The sequence below is a fragment of the Ctenopharyngodon idella genome, chromosome 19 (assembly GCF_019924925.1).
Source record: "Ctenopharyngodon idella isolate HZGC_01 chromosome 19, HZGC01, whole genome shotgun sequence".
NCBI classification, from domain to species: Eukaryota; Metazoa; Chordata; class Actinopteri; order Cypriniformes; family Xenocyprididae; genus Ctenopharyngodon; species Ctenopharyngodon idella.
In genome coordinates, this window is record NC_067238.1 from 23,571,323 (window position 1) to 23,589,255 (window position 17,933).

General features: G+C 38.4%; 1 protein-coding gene across 4 annotated transcripts in view; it reads right to left on the bottom strand.

Annotated features, from left to right (window-relative positions):
- The window catches only part of ripor2 (RHO family interacting cell polarization regulator 2), a 72,577-nt gene that overhangs the window by 16,894 nt on the left and 37,750 nt on the right, over positions 1-17,933 (bottom strand). For all 4 annotated transcript variants that reach the window (XM_051872699.1, XM_051872698.1, XM_051872701.1 and 1 more), the window contains exons 2-6: positions 7,817-7,937; positions 5,018-5,179; positions 4,723-4,801; positions 4,510-4,533; positions 4,166-4,219 (exon numbers count right to left, since the gene is read on the bottom strand). In XM_051872699.1, coding sequence (XP_051728659.1) covers positions 4,166-4,219; positions 4,510-4,533; positions 4,723-4,801; positions 5,018-5,179; positions 7,817-7,937 — 440 coding nt within the window. The remainder of the gene's footprint in view (positions 1-4,165; positions 4,220-4,509; positions 4,534-4,722; positions 4,802-5,017; positions 5,180-7,816; positions 7,938-17,933) is intronic.

A 17,933-nucleotide genomic window follows, 5' to 3' on the forward strand; every position in this document is an offset into this window, starting at 1 on the left:
ATATAGGTCAGTGACAAAAAAAAAAAAGAGCGTCCACAGTAAAGAAAAGAAATCTTTTAAAAATCTAGTTTAAAACGTGCCAACATTTAATTAATGTCAAATTAAAAGTTCCAATTCAAATTACTTTAAAGTATGTTTTAATAATCTTTTGTTATGCTTTAAAATACATTTATTTAGTTAAAGTCTCCCTGTAGTCAATAATTTTATCCCTTAAACTCATCTTTAATCACCAAATTGACATATTTAAATGTTTTTTTTTCCTGTGAATTCCTTAAAATAGTTTGAATGTAATTTTTTTGACAGGAACTTTCATTAATAAGCCTTTATCTGACCGAGTTCTGCTGTGCTCTAAATCACTCACAAATCTTATGATAATTTGATAATCTCCATTCAGTTTTCACACAATGTTAGTTGTTTTCATGCCTTTTGCACAACATTGGACCATTTCATGCTATTCATCTTCAGAAAGATCTTTCTTCCTCCCCATATTGCATGAGAACTGTGACTTCCTTAATAATGTGGAACAACCTCTAAGTAGGGTTTCCATAGACCTGGCAAATTATTTTGTCTGAGATTGATACCAGTTATCTAAAAAGAAATGGATAAATAAACAAACAAACATTTTCTTAGAAAAACTAAAATCTGAATGTTTATTCTACTGAAATCTTACTGATGTCACTTGCATTATAATTTGGAACGTGGTGTATATGTTTGAACCAGAAACTGATTCAGAAGAAGTGGACGTTGACAAACTTATTTGTGATGTAAAGAACAAGGGGGATTTCAAACCGCGTTTTTGAGACTGTCTCTGGTTCACTGCAGTTTTAAGGATAAAAAAATTAGCAATGGTGTTGACTGATGAATTTGCACATGGCTTGTCTTAAAGAATATTAAAAACACCACGTAGACATATAAACAACATTAAAAACTTAATTTTCACCACAGGGGGTCTTTAACTGACATACTAAAGCTTACATTTAGTTTACCATAAATGCTTATTACATTTGGCATAACTATATTTCAAAGACAATAGAAGTGATTGTGATACGTAGAAATATTTACTTAAGTCCTGCTCAAAGTCAAAAGCACTCTCAAGGTCAACAAACTGCATTTAATATCAATTTAAACTATAATACATATTCATTTAATTCCAATTAACATGCAGTTAATTGTCTGAAAACATACACTGAGTTTACACATAAGTATATTCTTTTAAAGGTGCAATGTGTAATATTTGGGAGGATCTATTGACAGAAATGCAATATAATATACATAACTGTGTTTTCAGTGGTACATAAAGACCTTACATAATGAACCATTATGTTTTTATTACCTTAGAATGAGCCATTTCTATCTCATACACTGCGGGTAACCCCTCCATGTCAAGTCGCCATCATGCGCCGGCATGTTTCTACAGCAGCCCTAAACGGACAAACACTACAGAGCGCGTTTAGTCACTATGTTGTTGTTCTTCTAAATCGTTGGTGTTTTTAGAGGCAGCTTGCATCGTCAATACGTTGAATAGGCTATGCACGAAGTAGTAGTAGTAGTAGTAGAAGTCGTCTGGTTTATTAGAAGCAGAGACCGTTCTTTGTTAGAAGTAAGAAAAAACTAAAAAGCTACTCTGTGCTCTCTCAGACGAAGACATGTCGGCCAGACGGCCACCATAGCTTCTCCGTAAGGGAGAGGTGCGAGGGGTGTGCGCCGTTAGTTGCAGTTCGCAACCTCACCGCTAGATGGCGCTAAAATTTACACATTGCACCTTTAAACTATATTATTTCCATATTAAGTACTCTTTTTTTAAAGTATGCTAAAGTGTACTTCTTTTACACAAGAGTACACAGGACAAGCATTTTGGAAAACAGATAAAATATAATGTAATATAATGTAATGTATATAATATAATATAATACAATGTGTCACAGTATTAGTTATGCTGTGTGTAGGAGTGTTTTGGTGTGTGGAAGATGATGCATCTAGGGCAAACTGAGTGACACACACCCAGATATGCATTTCTGCAAACAGTCGTTCCCACTGGGAGCGCTTTTGATCTACTTGTGCACGACTTCTTTTTGGTTGAAAGGCAGAGGTCCAAGGCGCGACTCAACCCAGCCATGCATGCTTGTAAGCAGCTGTTTGTCAGTCCTCTGTCCATCGCAAGTGTGGGGCTTTGGATTAGGCCTACTGAGTCAAATAACAAGCCAAGAGTACACAGCTGGTCCACACACACCACAAAAACAACAGAAGGAACAAGACCAAGAGTGCACACTTACAAGGCATATTAATATGCATTACTGTACAAAGAGGAAATGGAGGAAGCAGAAAAATCCTCTTAAGTTACTAGCATCTATCGGCTGTGATCAGAGGATTTAGACTGTCTACTCAGGGGGGATGCCAGCCCGATTAAACAGATTAAACCTACAATAAATTCACCCGCATCAAACATCTTTGGGGTTCAAAGCCAGATCATAAAGCACCTCCAGCACTGATATCTGACTGCAAGCTGAGGCCTTTTGAAACTTCCTGTTGATGTTGCTTAACTTCCCATGGGCAAATGGGACGACTGTAGTTATGATGAGGATGATTTTTAAAAGCACAAAGCACTGCTGAGAGTCTGAGGCTGAGTTATCAATGTCCTTTCTGTAAGTGACACACATCTAGTGATAAAAATGATATAATTATAGACATTAGTTTTCCTATAGACATCACTGGCCTCTTTTCTCTTTTCAGCACTCACAGATCAGTGTGCTGGATATGATTCTGCTGATATCTTTCAACAGAGGCTATGGAACTTAAACAACAGTATTAGGGTGTCACAGCCATTAGCTGCTTTAAAGGGTAAGGAATAAAAGTTAACCTATTAGAAACTGACTTCTTAGAAATGGTTTCTGTGCTCCAGCATGCTAAGAGACTAAAAGTAATTGTTGACTGTCAGCACATTTAAACCCTTGCTAAAAAGCTGGGCATCTGAATTCATCCCCCTTAATGCGCCGCCTCTACAGGCATCAAAGCCCTGTCTCTGTTACAAATCCTCCTCCTTCAACAACAAATAACAAGACTATTACTGCCAGACCTTAAATTAATGTGGATAGAAACATGGCCTTGATAATTTGGTCTCAGAAGAATTTGATGAAAAATTTTCAATGAGAAATTGAAAGTTCATATTGAAATCGCTTAATTCTGATTGCAGTTATCTTGTAGTGATGGGATTCTTGTAGTGATACTGTAAAATAAAATGGTGATTTAACCAGTTCACTAAAAAAAATGATTTGTTTAAAAGAATGATTCGTTCACGAGCCGGACATCTCTAGTACCTTGGCGAATCTGAGAACAGAGCAAGACGTTGTTGATATCTCTTCTGAAAATTCAAAGAAGACACATTTGAGATTACATAGAGATCTCATTTGTGATTTTCTTTTCTATGGGGTGTCAAGACTGATGATCCAAGTGATATAAATAGGGCAGCACAGATCCAATCAGATTTGAACATAAACTTGAAATTAAAAAGAAACAGCATCTCCCTCTATTTAGACTTGCACACGCTCATTAACACCCTGGATTGAGCCATCAGAGGTTTGTTCATCACTCAAGGGAATTGCTTTGACCTAGATCCAGTGCCAACCATAAACAGCATAAAACACAGGGGAAAACAAAACACTTCTGCAAATTAACAAACAAAATTTTCTCTTTATAGGGCCGAAAACATAAAAATAATGATTGAATTGTTTCTCTGAGATCTGTATACTACTGCACGGTTCAGAATGTTCCTGTGGGCTAGCTGAATGCGAGGCTAATTTCAAGTGTGTAGGGCTAATTTGAGCTATGAATTGCTCTTCAACAGCCTCAAAGCTCCCACTGTCAGGTTGCCATGGCTACTTCGGGACTAGACGTGCTGCTGAGTTGCCAATCAGCACTGTAGTTTACTGCAGACACCCACCTGTAATGTCACTAAAACACACTGCAAGAGGAAGGGGACACAGCAGGACTCCTGACACTAGAGAATGCCAAACCAGGGGACTCAAAATGAGTCAGGACATTTATTGGAAACACGAAGCACTTCTAGAAAAACTGATTTTCACTTGTTGTACTGACTTCACCTTTTCTAATCTATAAAACAGCCAACGAAAGCACACATACGTATATAAAAAAAATATGTGAACTTTACCTTACTCATGTGGAACTCCAGTCGTCGCATGTATCGCTCTATGGTCTTGATTTGCTGGGAAGCAATAAAATAAAAGTTACTCACTGAAAAAGAAAATGCAAAAGAAAAGATTTTTTTTTCACAGAGATCAATCTAAGTTCAAAGTCCCTAATTTTAAACACAACTGACACCTTAGGCGATTAGAGTGTCGCAATAACGAATCACTGCTGCAAGAATGCAGCACATCATATATGCAAAGCTGCTTATTTTTCCTGCTGCATGTTTCCAGCTTCAAACTTCTTAAAAAGGTTAACACAGGTCAACTTAGAGAGGTTAAGAAGCATTAGTGTGTTTAGGGACCCTACCTTATCCAGATCATACAGCACACCCTGAGGAAGAAAAAAAGATATGTATCAGTGGAAATAATGGAAAAATCAACCTATTATAACAAAACCGTGATCCATATATATACAATTTTAGGATAGTTGCCTATTGAAATCAATAGATTAGCAGCAGCATTCTGATTCAGCATAAACTATAGTGTGTAGGAACCCTGATAATGTCATATCCTGTCTCACCAGTCTGGAGTTCCTCTTCATGTCTTTCATGAGGGAAGTGAGTTTATCCAGCTCTGTTTGGTGCACCTCTAGATATTCACTGACAGAAAGAGAAAATAACAAAGGCTTCAGTACTCTGTAGAACTGCATGAACAATGACTGTACACTGTACAAAGATTTCATCACAGCCATTCTGAGCAGCAGTGATTCATGCAGTCAGTGTGCATACTGTATGACTGTAGAGAGCTGAGAGAGAAGATCTACAGTATGTGACAGGACATATGTGAGTCAGAGGAGACATCTGAGCAGCACTCACTCCAGGCCTTGTTTGAGGGCTCCGTAAACTTCTTCCACTCTTTTGGGCTGCGGCTCTCGTGAGCTGCTGCTGCTGCTGGACTTGTGCCCGGACAGATGGGGCTTCCTGGGCTTTGAGATGGGCTTCTTCTGCACTGCTGAGTTCCCCATGAAAGAGTTACACCTGAAAACACAAAAACAGATGTGGATGAATCTCAAGAAACCTGTCAAGAACATGTGGTGGTCATTTTCAAAGAAATAAGAAGTTATATTTTTCTTAAAGTAAATGAAGCCTTATTTTAGGACAACTACAATCAAGGAAAATCACTTTAGGTTACCAAGTCTCTGTGTTGTTAGTTGCTTGTCAAGACATATTAATTTGTATAGCACATCATTCCAAAGCAGCTTTACATAAAGTCATACTAATGACCTAGCGCTTTGCCATAGAAGAGTTTTAAAAGGGACCTATTGTGCCCTTGATTTTGTTTTTGGGGTCTACAAGAATAGGGTTTGCATGCTTGAATGTTGAAAAAACAATATTTTCCACATATTTTACATTGTCGCAGCACCTCTCTTCCCAGTCTGCCAGTAACGCTCTGTTTAGTTCCGAAGGGTGCCAGAGGACTGAAGTGCAGGTGGTGGGACTGAGGACCAAGGCGGAGCCGGAGGGAAGGCGGAGCCCAACGGAGCCGAAGGGGTGGAGGGGCAAAGTGAGGCTAAAGGCCCAAAAGTCTATGGTACAGACAGAGTGACCAAGGCAGAGCCGGAGGGACAATGGAGCCCAGTGGAGCCATAAGGATGATTTTGAGGGAGGGAGGCGCCAAGGCGGAGCCGACTGGTCAATGGGCCAAGGTGGAGTAACAGGGTCAGGTGATCCTTGTGCCAAGGCGGAGCTGGAGACTTGAAGACTCGAGGTGGATCCAAGTTGCTGATTGGAGCCAGTTGATGAGGAGCCGAGGGACTGAAGGGAACTCTCCCACTTCCTCTCCCACTTCCTCTGCCCTCTCCCACTTCCTCTGTCCTCTCCCACTTCCTCTGCCAAAGCAAGCCAGTCCTCTGGCTGGGTGGATCATCAGAAACGCAGGAGACTTGGAGCTGGGCAGGACCAGCAGAGACACAGGAGACTTGGAGCTGGGCCGGACCACTGGAGACAGGAGACTAGGAAACTTGAAGCTGGGCAGAACCAGCGGCGACAGGAGACTTCATTCAAATCCTCATAATATTCCCCAGAGGCCAGATGCAGCTCACCCTCAGTGGTGGGAATGTGGGCGGGACTCCATTCCATTCCCTCGAACTCTACGAGCACGCCCGCCGGGACAGACGGTGTTACCGGCTCACGCATTTGTTCAAACTCTTCGTTGGGCGCGGGCTCCGGGGCGATGTTGTGCTCAGGCATCAGCTCTGACACTAGCATCATAGTGGGCTCGGGCTCTGTGTCTGCGGTAGGCTCAGGCATCTTATCCTTGGGGAGCTTGGTTGATAGCTGGCTGGACTCTGGATCCGGAGATGGGCTGGTGACGTCTTCATCTACAGTGCAGAGAGTGAATGAAGATCCACAAGTCACCAGGACCCACTCCACATAGGTGGTGAAATTCCTCCAAGGACCATCCATAGGCAGGCATAATTAAAATAAATAATTTCTTATTCTTTATTCTTTGAGGTGAAACATGATCTGGAAATGTATTTGTGAGATTCACCCATGTAATTTCTTCACTTTAAAAGAGAATCCTACATCCTTGGGATATCTATGAAACTTTTTCTGCTGCAGCGAATGTAAACACCAGTGAGTTTAGTGCAGGCTTGGAGTCTGTAGTCTAGTGTTGGCATTTTAGCATACTTCACACTCATCTGTGCAATATCCTTGCAAATAACCACCCTCTTCTCTTTTCAGCGGTTTCAAGGACTCATGTCATAACGTCAGTTAAACTCCAAAAAGTCACGAGGATAAGCTTGCAGTGCTGTACATCTAATGCCACTCTTCCTCAATGCTTCCTGACATTTAAGACTTCTGTCAAAAGGCAGGGTGCTTATTAGCCTACTTCTGATGTCACAGTCCCCCACATCTAATAATATTCATGCTTCATAATAACACAATGGCAGTTGGTTGTTTGACATGTCTGAACGTGTCACGCATACACAGTCAAAAAGAGCACTAGAAGTAGTGCTACAGTAAATCTAGGCCATTGTGTAGAATGAGCACATGCTGTTGCCTAAGGGGTCATCCACTCACGATTCACTCCGTCATACTAAGATAAGCCAGCATGCACAGTACGAACACACTTTTTTATTGTGGTTACTGCATAAATTGTTTCAGATAAAAATAATTTGCAGTTCTTTTGCAATTTTTGTTTTTATAGTGGAAAGTCTTCCTCGAAAAGTGGAAACTATTATTGCAGAAATTGATGGAATTCATGATTTTGCAAAAATTAGTGTGGTGTTGGGGTGTCAACATGCACTTTTTGTCATGCACTTTAGCTCTTTATAGAAACTCCCTTAAAAACCTATGTGAGGGATAATAAGATGTGAGATAATAAGAAGTTTTGCCAAATGCCCACTTGTCACTAAAGTTGTCAGGTGCAAATTTTGAGTAAACATCCAGAAATGGCACATGGCATGAATTAAACACTATTACATGATATATTTTCCAACAATTTGTCAAAAGCTCTTCCTATACTTTGTCTACCTGTACGTCAGTATATATATACAATTTTAAAATATCTGCCTGCAAATGCTTTAAGAAATATGTTTAACAGTCTTACATAAAGTGTTAAATCTAGAGAGGGGTGAGTGTTTAAGCTTCTGACAAGGCAGATGACCTCACCGTGAGCGTCTCTCCTGTAGGGTGCTGAAGCCGGCGAACGATTGGCTCCTGATGATGCCATTGGGCCCTCCAGGAGAGTGAGTGCCAGCAGCCATGATGTCTGGGAAGCGGGAAGACACTCCTGCAAGGGGGCAGAGAGAATTCTGGGTAAGAGAGAAGTCAGTGGTACAGATGGGGGAAGGGTTGCGTGTGTAGGATGATGGTGCCGGGAACAACCAAATGCAAATTTTAAACCAGTAGTCAATTTTAATGACAAAGGAAATCATTTTAAATAAATAAATCAATAGTGGTTACATTAATGCACTTACAAGATCATGCATTTAGGGTTTAACTGCAGAAATGTACAGTTAGTCGTTTTTTAAAACAACATGAAATTTGTATTATATGTATGTGTATTATTTGAACTGTAAATATATTTTAAATGGCCAGTTTCGACTGTTCTAGGCAGTCATTTGTCAGATTTTTTGGTGTAAACTCCAGATGTGTTAAAAAAACAGGTACAAATCAAAATGATTTCATGTGGTTATTGATATTATGGCACAAATGCTGTTTATTAACTTGTACTAAACCTGACACATTCTGTTCTGTTGACCAGGGTAGGGCTGCACTACCTGTTCATATGTTTTTACTTAAATTTATACTTGAGGATTAGTAACTAACTCTGTACTTAATTTGGTAGCAGAATTTTTTTCTTAAAGCAGAACATAGATAGCATAAGTAGGATGATCAACTGGTTATTGCTCTATTGCATGTGTGAAAGAGATGAATAAATATTGATTTACATTAGTTGGAAAGCCTATTTGCAAATACGTTGGATGATAACATGTTTTAAATTGCCAATAAGCTTTGTTAATTGTGACCAGCTCTGTGACTGACTGGCACTCAATTTTCCCAGGTTCAAGTGATATAATGTAATTTACTCTACAGGACCCATTCAGTCTGCTAAATATAATGAACTGAGTAACAGACTAGAAGATAAAAATCACATTTTATACTAAAATAGTATGTGTCTAGATGAAGTCCTGGCTGATATAGCTGTTTATAATGACTTTTGATTTAATCAGCGATAAAATCCCTGTCTACGATTGCACTGGTTGATTATTTTCCCTGGTCTAGCTAGAAAATGACGGCTGCACACATGGATTTTTAAACGCTAGTCACATTTTTTATTATCAGTCGTAAGCTTTCTGTAAAGTAATGTGTTGTTGCATATCAATAATTCAATAGCAGGCTTCAAATTTGTGAGCAGAAGTTGCTAAAACACGATACTTAATCATCAAGTGTTTTATATAAATAACATTCAGAAACTGTATTTGAAATTAATAGCAATAAATAAATAGGCCTACTACAAAAACTAAAAAACATGAAATTACATTTATTTATGATTGATTTTATTTGACATGTACATGGAGGATACATGCAGAGGTGCGCTGTTTAGATTGGGCTCATGTTGAAGAGACACAAACAAGTCATTTTTTCACATAATGTCAATTAGAATGTATACAAGTGTCATATATGTCTACAGAATAGATGTTTGTAAAACAAGAGCTTATTTATGCAATTCATTCAATCTGCTACTTTATTTCAGCCGTTACTCCTGGTCAGAGGCTTCCATAAATATCTAGCTTATACGTACAAAGTTACGTTTCAACTAAGATTAATGGTGCAATGCAAAAATATTTAGTAGTGCGTAAATTGCAACTTAGAGCCCCTTTAACTTGCTGGCTTACTGGCTCTCTAATGAAAAGATTTCCTGACAACCTTGACTGTGAATGAAAATACATAAAGCCAGCTGAAAATCACACAGGAAAGCAAGCAATGAGTCATTTAATCTCCTGTGTATATGGTTACTGAAAATAGCACTGCAGGGTGAGAAGACCCCATACGGTGCACATTCAGAGGTTTTTATAAACCGCTCGAAGCCACCTGAGCCCACCGCAGATGAAGACGCAGAAAAGGCACTTCGAAACAGGAGGTGGCCTAATGGAGCCTTGAAAGACCAACGTCATCACTCATTTCTATCAAATGCAATGATCCAGGGAGGGTGTAGAAATCTCCCGCCTACAAAAAAGCCTTTAAGATCATCTCTGATCTCCTTATAGCTCATCTCCAACCTCCCATAGCTCATTTCCAACCTCCCATATTTCATCAGAGCAAAGCGGGATGATGACAGCAGCGGCAAACTCCCGATTTGAGGGTAATGAGGCTATGAGGTCTGTGATTATCGATGAGAGAGAACTCATTACTGACCTAAAATGACCCTAAATTAGCACGTAGCCCTCATAACCCTGCTGGGCACTGACATCTACACTAAAAAGAGGGGAAAATCTGGGTTTTGCGGCTGAGATTCTCCCCATAGTTGAGGTTACATATTATGTCCAGGGGCCGTGTGTTGGAGGTAATTATACACCTGTGGGTTTATGCCCAGTGCAATAGATACAGCATTGCTTAGATGGAGCTAAACAAAAGCAATACGGCTCTGGGATAGATGTTGTTTTGCACAGGAAAAACAAAAGAGCCTTGTATAACGTGTGCCAGGCTATTTTTAGGCACTGTAGAACATGAACTTATGTACTGTGTATTTTGATCATGTGCCAATCACATAATTCGGATAAAAGGCAGAAATAATAATTCTTGCAGCCTAAAATAACACGTCCAATCAGAGAAAAATAATGCTGTACAAAATATTAAATCTCCATACTTTTCAAAATGTGCTCCTATATATGTATATGTATTTTATTTTATTTTTAATTTTTTTTATTATTTATATTATGTTATTAATTTACTAAATTATTTTTAATTAAATATAAATTGTGTAACACAACTTGAGCAAAACTTTGGCAAAAGTTGACCCTGCTCCTGTATTATTTCAATCATTTTTGGCATGTCATATATTTTATATCAACTTAATAATTCATGCATGAAGGGGTTCATGTTGAAATCTAACAAAATGCAAAACGAACACAATCTATACAACCAACAGCTTATTTCAACAAACAAAGGTTCCACTTCAGTTTTAAAAAACACAAAGCGACACTGTGCCACCCAGTGCATGCTGGGACTGTTCCACTCATTCTATTCAGGCCTAGCCGTCTCGGTTCACAGGCACTTGTGAAGCGCTGTTGATGTGGGCTACGTCATCCCCGTCCCTCCGGGCACGACTGCTCATAAGTATTCTGAGTACAGCTGCCTGGCACCCAATTCTGAACTCTTCACTGTGAGAGACGGATGACGAGGACAAAAGAACCAAGGAGGGGGGCTTCATTAATTTGTCACCTCCAGCAGGGACCATGTTTATCTGGCCCGTTGAGAGTGTGAGGGGGTCTTGAAGCTGGGCAGGAGAAGTACTGAATGAGAAGTGTATGCGTGTGTGTGTGAGGCGGAGGATGTCCCTCGTTTCCTCCCAAAAGCCCACATTATAAATTCTAACTAGTGTTTTTTTTTGTTGTTGTTTTAAGCATAAATCTGAACAAGTAAAAATTGCCAGTGGGTTAAGAAAAATAAACAAGTCAAGCTGTATTCTCTGAGAACAAGTAGTGATCTTACACTCAATAAAAATCTTGTTTTTAATAAGGATGCATAATATATTAGTACCATCTGTTGGGTTAACGGTATCGGTAGATATTGGATATTTAATTATTCATGCTCATTTCTCCAATTTTTATATTTAGATTACCTTTGTTTGCTGTCATCTTTACAAACACTTAGAATTTAACAACACTGTTAAATGTAATCTTTAGCAAATCTCAAAATACATTTTTCATACTGTACATTATAATTGTATGATGGCTAAATTCACTTGTATCATTTAAAAAGACTGATTTTATTTATTTATTTTGCATTTTACTTAATTTATTTAGATAAATCACCAATTTAGCGGTTATAACCATAACATGAAAATAATTATCAGCAGTTTTAACATTGATACATCACTAGTTTCAAGGATATCACATATAGGATAAGGTATTTTTACTGAAAAACAAGAAAATGGGTGTGATTGTCAATTTTGTAGAATACTTTTTTTCTGCACTTCAGCCACTAGAAAAGTCATTTTATTTCCCATGAAAGCACATGTGCATAGCCGCATACACACACACACACGCACAAGCAGACACTAGGTACACATGTGAATATCATCAAACTCAACCCACACTGCAACTTAACAGCAGCACAATTCCTAACGCCTGTATAAATTATAGTTTCTATAGTAACAGCAGACAATACACAATGTGTCCAGCAAAAGAACAATGCTATCATGGATCCCCCGCAGCAGGCCTCCTCCTGTCCTTCTGCTCTGAGGATCCGTTGTCTTCCTCTGTGTGGTCTTTTGCTCTAAGGTAGGAGTTCATCCCGCCCAGTTTCAGTCCCAGCAGCTGTGATGCTCAGCTGGTCTTGTTCCACACTGACACTCCGCCTTGGAATAGCAATGACCTCACTTCAAACATCCATGCCAGGTCAGAAATCTAATGTCAGCCATGTGGCAGTGACCGACTGACCCTGTTCTACCCATGCTCCAGTAGTAATGTGTGCTTTTTGGCAGCGTTTCCAGTTGGGCCAGGAGAATAGAGACAGTGGATGTGAGGTTGTGAAAAACCACATACTCTCAAAATGAACTAGTCAGTATACTGTCTGAACGACCAAATACTGTATTTCTTAAGGATGACCTATTATGCTTTTTTTACATTTTCAACTTTCTTTAGTGTGTAATGTTGCTGTTTGAGCATAAAAAATGTCTGCAAAGTTAAAAAAGCAAAAAGTCCACTCCAAAGGGAGTTATTCTCTATATCAGTAAGCACCGTTTCTGAACTGAAACGCCTTGATTGCAATCTTGAGCTTCTTTCCGGGAAAGAGTACCCCTCATTTAAATAATTCCCGCCCGAGGCATTTGCAAAAAAGGGGCGAGGCCTGGTTGTGTTAATAGTGTTGAACGTGCTGTGACATTTCCGAAAAACACTCAAAGAATTTGACCAATCACAACCCACTAGTTCAGCTGACCAATCAGAGAACATTGTGCTTTTCGGAAGGAGGGGCTTCATAGAGACAGGAACTAAACAGAGCGTTACTGAGAGACTGGGAAGAGAGGTGCTACAACAAAGTTTTTTGAACATTCAAGCATGAAAACCTATTCTAGTAGACCCAAAAACAAAATCAAGACTTTGTAGAAGGGCATAATAGGTCCTCTTTAAGAGACCTGACTTGCATCCCTGCACAGGAAAGGACTCTTTATCGTGAGCACAAAGATTATAAACACAGTGAAACATGATTCTAAAGCAGGCACATCAAGACTGAATGGATGCTCTTGTGTTGTGACCGAAAGATCATGTGTTCATGACAGTGGCTGCTATTGTTTATCAAGGTCCAAAAAAATGTAACATTTTTTCTTGAAACTAGGAGGCATTTTAAGTCTATCAATGGAAGAACATCCATTTGGGTGCCTTAATAGTAGGTATTATATTGAAATAAAGGGATGCAAGCATAAAAAATTCAGTTATTTAAAAAAAAATAAGGGTTAGCTGTAACCGCACCCACTGATTATATCTCCGAAATGTAAATAAAGGATAAAATTTTTTTGACAAGAGCAAGAACAAACAAGTACAACATCCTCTGTGTCAAAATGACTTTATAATCAAATGTGTTTGATACAAGGAAATATAAAAACTCAACTCTCACTTGGGTCAGTAATGTTTTGTTCCATTACACTCCAAGTCAGAAACGTCCAACTTAGAAGAACATCTCTTCTAACTTTGTAACTCTCGATTGTTCTAAAAATTGTACATATTATTTGATGGTAACTTTAGTCAACCTAAAAAAATAATAGTGTAATGAACGAAAAGTTAACAGAGACCCAAACTGGAGTGGATAAAAAAGGAATCCAAGTTCACATTTTGTGCATACACACCAATTAAAGAAGTCTTTGCACAATGAATTGCTGAAGCCTTGGAAAAAAATTAATTGGTCGGAATGTTTGCCACAATTTAAAAAGATTTTAGTTAAACTTATATAAATATATATACTTGTGTTTGAGTGTCATGCCTCATATTTCCTTCCTTTCTTTCTTCTTAAAGGTCAAAAGTCTGTGTAGTTTGTCAAATGTAAAGGGTGGAGGTTTCAAAAGATGGTGATAGATGAAGCTGACACTTTAACACATCAAGTAGAGGTGTTAGGCTATAAATTCAATATCCCCTAAAACTAATATGTAGAGCTGTGGTAGAACAGAAACAGTGACATATGCATCTTAAATCATTTTGATCCTTCTGATGGTCGAAGACAAATGCTTATATTTAAGTCATGGACATGAATCTCATTAGAAACATTTCAGTTAATTTATTACTAAAAGGGTCAATATTTGAACAAGAATCTGTGTTCAGCAGGGTTCATTTGGTTTAACTTTGGCATTAATGGATGATTTATTTCATATTTAATCCATAGACTTCAGAATGCTGGTACTTGAATGTTATCTAAGAGAAAATACTAAAATGTCAAGCTATTTTCATCTTCATTGACTGAAGACAGAAAGAAACTATGTCAGGAGGCCTGAATTACACTTGACCACTGATAACCTCTTAACGGCACATGAGGGATTTTTAATCTCAAACTCATACCCAGGATGCTGGAAATGTCATTGTGTGAAATGTCTGTTCATTATTGAACTGCTATTAAATAAAAATGATAATAACTGTTCTTTCAGAAAACACTCACTCTTGTACTCTAGTTCACAGCAGTGGAGAAAGATAAAATAGAGAATATACTTATTTGTAGCTTTACATGCACAGGGTTTTGCAAAATGTAGATTTAAGACTCTGCTTTTATATATTATCTGAAAAAATTAGCCTCTTTCTCACTCTGAAAATGTGTTTATTCTGAATAAGAAATGACAATCAGGCTTTATTATTTATTATTTATATTAGTTTAATTGGGTTAACACATTTACATGACACTTTCATAATTGTGATATTAATCAAATTTTTACATGTGCATGTAAACTCACTTCACAGACAGCGCAGAGACTGGTTTAATCCAGCTTAAAGACAGCTACAAGGAAAATGCACATAAGTCTGAGAAAGAACAAGTTTAGAAATGGGCTAGACTAGAGGGCCAATTCTGAGTGATATATGGATGTTTTGCACTAGACACTGAGCCATATTTATAAAGCACAGAGCAAAGAGAGGACAGAGACAAAGCTAGAGACAGAACGAAGAACATCCTTATATGTGGAGACAGAAGCTTGGGAAAAAACCTGTGTGAGCGTATCTGGGGATAACAGAGCACAGCTGGATAAAAACCAACTCAAATAAATGTCAAATGTGATATGATGTGAAGTAAAAATAATAAATAAAGTCTCTTCCTCTTCCCTGTGCCAGATCAGCTTAAAAATGCAATACCTTTCAGTTCCTTTTAATGGAAAAGAGGACACATTTACTTAGTGGCTTTCAAATGCAGGAAACTTGTTAAGGGAGGGGCATTGTATAATATTTTGCTGTCATACTTCTAAGGAAGACAATACTTCACACAACATCATGTCGTTTCTTCAGTGGAAGTCCAAAAAAAGGACGTTTTGGAAAATGTATTGGAAATTTAACTATTTTATAGTCATGGGCTTTGGCAATTCCATATGAATTTGTACAGTTTGATTCATAAAATGCATAAAATTTTTAGGTAAAAACTACCCTTAACAGTGAGGTAAAAGCAGAGTGTGCGAAAATGTCCATGAATTAGGGCTGTGCGATATTCAATAAAGTCGGCTTCCAAACAAATTAGTATAATGAGACAAAAATATTAGACGATATTTGCAGGCACCATATCTTTGCAGAAATTATACGTGATGGCGTCGGTTATTTCTTTATGCCTTTTTAAACTCTTTTTGTATGTTGTGCACAGTTTGCAAATGCATGTATTATCCATTTTTTCACATCGTGATTTTAATACGATTTAATTTCGATTAATTGCACAGCCCTAGTATGAATTAGCATGAATTTGCCACCAATTCTCCAAAACGTAAAATATTGTGTTGTGATTCACACTGGCAGACTCAAAAAATGGCACGAGGGTGAATAAATGACAGATTTTTCATTTTTAGGTGAAATATCCCTTTAAGCAACTGTGCTCCAAGGAACAGCTGTTCTAAAATCATGTGCATATTTCTAACTTCACCACTAAATGTGGATTGTCACTGAGGGGCTATGCCAGTCCCGGACATTTGTTAAGCCACTGAACTAAGTTTCACTTCATTTGGTCTCTCTTTATTCAGACAGTGCTGACCAGTGTCACACAAATAAGACATGGCCATAGCTCAAGCTGAAAGCAATGCTTTTAGCTTTGGAGAATGGGAACTGAACTGAATTAATTATGCCAGCAACGACACATGCTAGCACGTCACCGGGTGCAGACACTTGCAGGTGAATCTCTAGAATGATTCAGCATTTCTGCCACAGACCATTGTGAAAGACAAGAACAGAGAAAGACAGTTGCCTCTTCATTTCTGTCTCTCCTGCGCTCTGCCAACTGGACATAACTAGAACACTTCTAAACAAAAAAGAGAGAGAGATGCCAACACTGTGACTTTTGTGAGGCAGCCACACGCAGATTAAACATTAAAAGAGGTTTTTTATTGTTGTTTTTTTGTTGTTGTTTTTTTGAAGACTGAAAAGACATTTTAAATTAAAGATAACTTGTCACTTTCAGCTTCAAAGCATCTAAGAAAGAAAACACACACTCTTGATGCACAACCCTTAAAGACTGAAGTTGAAACAGTGTTCTAAAAATACAAAAACAAAAAAATTACACGATGAAAAAATATGACAAAAAGAGGTTTGATGTAGTGAATTTAGGTCAGGCGATAGGCCAAATCCCGAATTAGTGGAGCTCGCCAAGCCAAGTATGACAATATACAAACTTAGCATAAAGAAACTAACTCCTAACCCTAAGTATTAGCCTAAACTTAAGCAAACTATTTAACAAACTCATTAATTTGTGCGACCAGGGCTGCATTTCTCAAAGTAGCCTAAGTAGATCGTAGAACCACTGCCGCCAATGGTCTCTACGACCAACTTAGCTCACAATGCTTTTGGGAAACGCAGCCCTGAACATCAGAGAAACTTGTAGGTAGGCTCTTTCTACTTGGACCAGTAAACATTCACCTATTAACTGCATAGCAACATGCTAATAAACACACAGAACACCCTGGCAACCACCCAGAACTCTAAGATTGTGGCGGCAGGTTTCAGAGGCATTTTCAATTATAAAATGTAAAAAAAAAAAAAAAAAAAAAATAGGTGGTTTTTGAAAACAGTTGTAGTTTATGAGGGTGCTTTCCTATTATCTGCATTGCTTCTGGGTTTGACAAGAGGGAGTTGACTTCATTTTCTGCTAAAGCACAGCTGTATGTCAGGACAGACCCCAAGGAGGACAGCACCCTTTAAAAGGCATAAGGATTTGGCTTTTCAAAGCAGATTATATGTCAGAGCTGACAAAATGTAAAAAACAACCATCATCTGAGGGAGAATATGACATACATAACATGACAAGGACCTCAATTCAATCAGCCAATGACATTTCAGACAGAATCCACCACAACCAATCATATTCCACACACCTTCTAACTGCTATGCAAACAGACAAGGAAAAACAAAAACATTCAGTTCATCAGCTTATGTTTGAAGGATAAACCACCATAATACTAATCACAGGGCTGAGAGATTGTGATTTTGTTGCTATGCAATAACTGACCTGCAAAATGGATGTATGAGGGGTGTCAGTGCAGTTGATTTTAAATAGACTGTTAATCAGGGGGATTATGGGATAGCACCCCCACAGATGAGCGCTAAAAGCACATGTCATCTGTTCAGGAAGAGAGAGAGTGAACAAGAGAAAGATTCCCCACACAAGTTGCCAAGTCATTCACTTCAGCTTGCCAGAAAATGAACAAAACCCAAGCTCTGTTCCAAAACATAGTCAGATGCCTACCTAGACAGCATTTTTAAAGCAGCAAAGAAAAACCCCTGATGGAAAAGGTAAGCTGCAAAACTACACTGCCTTTAAAATATCTCATTTTGGACAAAGGTAGCATTACATGTATCATTTGTGAACAATCCAGAATGCATGGCATCCAAGATGGAGG